The sequence below is a fragment of the Lipotes vexillifer genome, unplaced genomic scaffold (genome assembly GCF_000442215.2).
Source record: "Lipotes vexillifer unplaced genomic scaffold, Lipotes_vexillifer_v1.1 scaffold134, whole genome shotgun sequence".
Taxonomy (NCBI): domain Eukaryota; kingdom Metazoa; phylum Chordata; class Mammalia; order Artiodactyla; family Lipotidae; genus Lipotes; species Lipotes vexillifer.
This window is the reverse complement of record NW_006787464.1, coordinates 1,421,470-1,427,469: the sequence shown is the minus strand read 5'-3', so window position 1 is coordinate 1,427,469 and position 6,000 is coordinate 1,421,470. Positions and strand designations below refer to the sequence as shown.

General features: G+C 37.3%; 1 protein-coding gene across 2 annotated transcripts in view; it reads right to left on the bottom strand.

The window, feature by feature from the left end:
• Positions 1 to 6,000, bottom strand: part of LEPR (leptin receptor) — a 189,810-nt gene that overhangs the window by 67,478 nt on the left and 116,332 nt on the right. For both annotated transcript variants that reach the window (XM_007460085.1, XM_007460086.1), the window contains exon 5: positions 4,104 to 4,227. In XM_007460085.1, coding sequence (XP_007460147.1) covers positions 4,104 to 4,227 — 124 coding nt within the window. The remainder of the gene's footprint in view (positions 1 to 4,103; positions 4,228 to 6,000) is intronic.

Here is a 6,000-nt window from a genome sequence, read left to right as displayed (position 1 = left end):
ACTGTTCCCTACACTCAGCTCAGTGTCTGATGTACACATAGGCACCTCACAAAGGAAGAAGAGGATTTCCTTCCTAGGTCTAAGACAAAATTCAAGAATAACACATTTGTACGGTATCTCTCCTTCAGTTTCTCTGACAAACATTAATATCTAACCTTAAACAGTGCTTTCCCTTAAGGAACATATTTATAGGGCTTTAAGTCCCTTATAAACATTAGGTTTTAGTTCCTTTTAAATACATACTTATTTACACATGGAAGCATTTGAAAGACTTCTCTCATGAATTCTCTAATGTCTTGGGGAGGTGATTTTGATGAAAACTTTTCTATAGTAACCATCCTTATGGATTTCCTCTTCCACAGAGGTTTCATTTGTTATATTGGCCAGCTCTTCCTCCTGATCAGAAGAGTCTTATTTAAATTTTTGGAGATATATTGCCCAAAAGATACACACAAAAATAGAATTCAAGGTGGAAATAGTATGTGACAATTGGTAAAACTAACCAAATCACACAATGGAGAGAACAATTAAAGTGGCAAGAAAAAAAAAAAAGAAAAGAAAATGCTTCTCAAATTGCATGCAATTAGGTTTTCCTGTGTTAATATTTTTAGAAACCTGAGTTCAAATAAAAGCAGGTCAAAAGAATCTACTAAATTCATCATATGAGCAAGTTGAAAAATCTATTTAGTTTATCATAATTTTCTCATTTTTCTGGGTCTTACCATTTAGATGAACAGACCAATGACTACTTAGCTGACTGAAGTTCAAATTCGCAGTTGTAGCTAATTTACCATGCAATTTTGTAATGTTCTGACAGATTCATATATAATATCTTTTTCAGAAAATGCAGACCTCAGACATAACTATGGCCTATACATTATAAAAATTATAAAATATAAATCCTTACACATAGTCACAGAGCTTTAAAACTGAGCACATTACCCTAGCCCACTGATAATATTTGAAATTCTCTTGAATAGGTACCTAGTGAGATTTTAATCATCACCCAAAGTATTCAGGTCATCACAAAAACGTTCTACATTGCAAAGGAACTCTTTTCTCTGAGCTAAAATCTGTCTTGGTTAATAAAGCAGGAAAATTTCTGCCCAGACGTCAAATATATCCTCATCCACCACAGTGCTTCCTTTCTTCTCTCAATACGTTTTAAGACCAACCCTTCATCTGTGCTCTTTTTCTGGAACTTGCCTATTGAACCATTCACTCTCTGTCATGTATCTTCAATGGGTCCCCTTCTACCGCATCTTCAATTTTTCTCTCCCTGCTGGGTCATTTTCTATAGACTAGAAACAAGCTCATTCTTTCCCATCCTTTACATGTTCACCTTTGGCTGTGCATTTTGCCCATTCTCTACCTTCTCACTTCACTACTTCAGCTAGGCTTCTTGGGCCTCTAGCGATTTATAGCCCAGCCGTTCTGTTGTGGACATTTATCCACCTGGCTGCCCAGCATCTGCCTGGGAAATCTACTCTTCTGTTAGGCTGAAACACTAGCAGCTACGGCATATTCTCACCAATCAGATACTCCCATTCAAGACACTGGCCCTAATGAGAATTGCACTCATTAAAGCAGCAGGAGCTAGCAGGGGCTTCTAGATTCATCTAGTGACCAGCATTAGAGGTGGAAATCATCACAGAGACACTCAATGCCCAGATGTGACAGCAGGGGCACCCTATCTGGGCTACTCCTGTGGGGTGACTTTAAGAATTAGTTCAGGGAATTTCCTGGAGGTCCAATGGTTAGGACTCGGCACTTTCACTGCTGGGGGCCCAGGTTCAATCCCTTGGTGGGGAACTAGGATTCCACAAGCCTCGCAACGAGGCCAAAAAAAAAATTAGTCCAGCAGTCTAACATAAGTTATAAATATTAACTACAGTCTGATAATCAGTACATAATGAGGATGGTAGCAGCTATGCAAATTTTCTTCTAAAATTTGTCTTATTTACCTTTACACCAGAAATTTTCAAATTTTAGTTCTGTCAGATCCATCTAAAGGGCTTGATAAAATACAGATTGATGGGTCTCACCCCCAAAATTTCTGATTCTAGTTCTGGGACAGAGTTATCATATTTAAATTTCTAAAATATTTCCAGGTGATGTTGATATGCTTCTCAATGCTACCTGCCCACATATTTTTGTTATTAGCTCTTATTCATTCCTGAAGTTTCAACTTAGCTATCTCCTTCCTTGGGAAACCTTCACTCCTCTTGCCACCAGTGCTCTAGACATCCCCACATAAGGCTCTCACATCAGTCTTGTGCTCCCACACCTTCATGTGCCTACCAAGTGCACATCAGTAACCACTAAAACTGAAACCCTATTTTGATACATATTTGTACATATCTGTCCCAACCACTAGCCTGTGAGTGGCTCAAGAGCAGAGATCATAACTATTCTTTTTTTACAAAAATATAAGACAAAATATATTTTTAAAACTAAAGGCAAGATACAAAACAAAGAAGAATGTTGTATAAAGGTTAATGGGAAAATACATCAAGAAGATGTAACAACTAAGAACATAGATCCACCCAACAATATAGTCTAAAAATACATAGAACAACATACGGCAAAACAGTGAGAATAAATACATAAATCAACCATTGCAGTTATTTTAAAAAGTTGAAGTAAAACACACATCTAGTGGGGCTTCCCTGGTGGCGCAGTGGTTGAGAATCTGCCTGCCAATGCAGGGGACACGGGTTTGAGCCCTGGTCTGGGAGGATCCCACATGCCGCGGAGCAACTGGACCCGTGAGCCACAATTACTGAGCCTGCGCACCTGGAGCCTGTGCTCCGTAACAAGAAAGGAAGCGACAGTGAGAGGCCCGCGCACCGCGATGAAGAGTGGCCCCCACTCGCCACAACTAGAGAAAGCCCTTGGACAGAAACGAAGACCCAACACAGCCAAAAATAAATAAATAAATAGATTTAAAAAATACACATTTAGTAAAGTCTATGAATACATCTTTTTCTTGACATCTTTGTTTCTTTAAAATTTTTTTACTGTGGTAAAATATACATAACATAACATTTACCATTTTAAGTGTACAGTTCATGACATTAAGTACATTCACATTGTTGGGTAACAATCCCTACCATTCAACTTCAGAACTTTTTTCATCTCCCCAAACTGAAACTCTGAACCCATTTAAACAAGAACTCTTCATTACCCCTCCCCTAGTCCCTGGTAGCCATCATTCTACTTTCTGTCTCTATTCATCTTTATATGGACAGTTTCTAGCACACTGCCCCTTAATTATATGACCTCAATAACTGCAGAACTGAGGGAGGTGAGTGACATTCTTCTTAAGCATCAAATAAAAGAACAAATGAGAATGAATTTTAAAGAGTTAAAATTCAAATAGAAATGGTATGTATTATCACTGGAATTATTAGAAAACTTGAATGACATATTAGCTGTTAGAATCATAAGTGTAGGGCTGTTTGAAACCACCATTGTGGCTCTCTACCTAGAACAAATAAATAAAAAGCACTTATATTTTCAGATAATAAAAAGATCAAATATGAGAGAAAAATCCACCAGAAAAAGAAATATAAACTATTTCCCCTTCTCCACTCAAATATCTAAGACTACTGAATTGAGTTCATGCTTCTTTGAGAATATATGCCCATCCATATCTGCAATGCTTTGCTACCTGAACCAACATGAGGAGAAAAGAGGAAACCTAATGGAGAAGAAGGTTTTATAAAAAATACAGAAATGGGGCTTCCCTGGTGGCGCAGTGGTTGAGAGTCAGCCTGCCGATGCAGGGGATACGGGTTCGTGCCCCAGTCCGGGAAGATCCCACGTGCCGCGGAGCGGCTGGGCCCGTGAGCCATGGCCGCTGAGCCTGCGCATCCGGAGCCTGTGCTCCGCAACGGGAGAGGCCACAACAGTGAGAGGCCCACGTACCGCAGAACAAAAACAAAAACAAAAACAACAAAAAAATACAGAAATGTACATTGATATAAAAGGAAATGCAGAGATAGAAGAGCTTTCATAATCTACTTCTGTGTATAGAAGCTCTTGCATTTCAAAAAAACTTGTGTCATACAAATGTCCAAATTTATTTATTTGGTACTTACAGAATATATAAAAGATGGACCTTAAGGTCATAATTCTTGAAAGGACTCTTAAATAATGACTCCATATAACAGATGAATAATTTCAAGTCCTCTTTCATCCAGCACTGTATGTTCCAGTTTGCACCTGAATTAAAAATAAACTAAATTAAACCCGAGAAAAACATTCTGAACAACTCAGTGAAAGAGAAGAGCTAAATTAAATTTACCAGTGTTCTGATACAACTTTCACTGCCCATTCTGAAAGAAACAGAACAGGCTCTAACTGATCGTATGTGTTTGCCCATTTAGTCCCTTTGGCCTTCAGTTTCCTTTTTCATAAAGTAAGATAATTAAATTCAATTATTGTTTCTCAAACATTTTTAAAATCCTGAACCACTTAAGTAGGACAGAAGACCCCAAAACTTACCTAGCTCAGTTCATCCTCACTTTCCAAGAGATGAGAGAACATGAAATATCAAGGTACAAGCAAATTTGGGGCAGTATTTAAGTGTCTGCTTTAGCAATAAAGCATGGTGATTCACACTGGAACTAAGATGCACATCTTAAATTTTTTTTCTTTTTCTTTTTTTTTTTCTTCCCGGACCAGGGCACGAACCCGTGTACCCTGCATCGGCAGGCTGACTCTCAACCACTGCGCCACCAGGGAAGCCCTTAAATTCTTGTTATTGTAATATTATAGACCCCATATACAACTTATGTGAGTATATTTCACTGTACACTGAAAAACTCACCTGACAATGATAAACTATTAGTGATTTGTAATTTAGAGAGCAAGAATAGCAATAGTTGAAAATCATGACTAACTTAAGACAACACTAATACTTATCTTTAAGCACCACTAACATATTTCCCCATTTGAAGGATTTCTAGCTAGTAGGGACTTTGCATAGGTTGAGCCCTATGAAGTAAGCAGCCCATATGGCAGAATATTAAATGGAAATCCTGAATAACCACCACTTAACCTAGTAATTTTAGTTACAAAAACTCAAACTCATTTAAAAATAATGAATTAGTAGCCTTTATATATATATACATAAAATTAAAATCTGCATCAAAATCATTTCACTTGATAATCGAAAAAAGTGCTAACATTTTTTGATCATTTCACAGCTCATCACAGGGACCCTAACATTTTAAGTTCATTCTTAATATATTTAATAATCATTGGAATGGCTAAGTTAAGTTCCCTTACAAATTAAAGAAGTGTGTCATTTAAAATTAACTTAAATGCTTATAGAGTCAGTTGGAGACACTGGGAGTTATTATTTCTAACTTGTTTTAAAACTCTGATTTTATTGCACAGTTATGCTTTATCCTTACTCCTAACCTGATTTCAACAAACTGAGTGTTTCTTCCATCTAATCAGTGGTGCTTTGGCCCTCCAAGGGACATCTGGCAAAGTCTGGAGATATGTTTTGATTGTCACAACTGGGGAGTGAGTGTTAACAGACATTAAGTGGGCAGAAGATGGGGATGCTTCGAACATCCCACAATGCACAGAACAGTCCCCCATAACCAAGAATTATCTGGCCCACAATGTCAATAATTTTGAGGTTGAGAAATCCTGACTAACCCTACAAAGGAGTGTTATATTATGTACGTCTTTATTTTCATACTGTAGGTCTCTACAGTGCTAAGTCAACTGTCTTTGCTCTATTTAGCTTTTCCAGAGGCTTGCAGATAATTTTGTTGTTTAGATTTCCAGATGCAGAATTATTAACAACATGAGCTACATTTAATATGCATTATACTTAAACAACAAAAAGAAACCTTGATTTGGTTTTTTGATCTCTCCTTGGTTACGGAGAGATTCCTTGCTTGCTTTAACTAACTCAACAGTATTATCTGCCATTTGATATTTTATCTACTTAACAAAAATAAGTTGTACTTTTTCTAT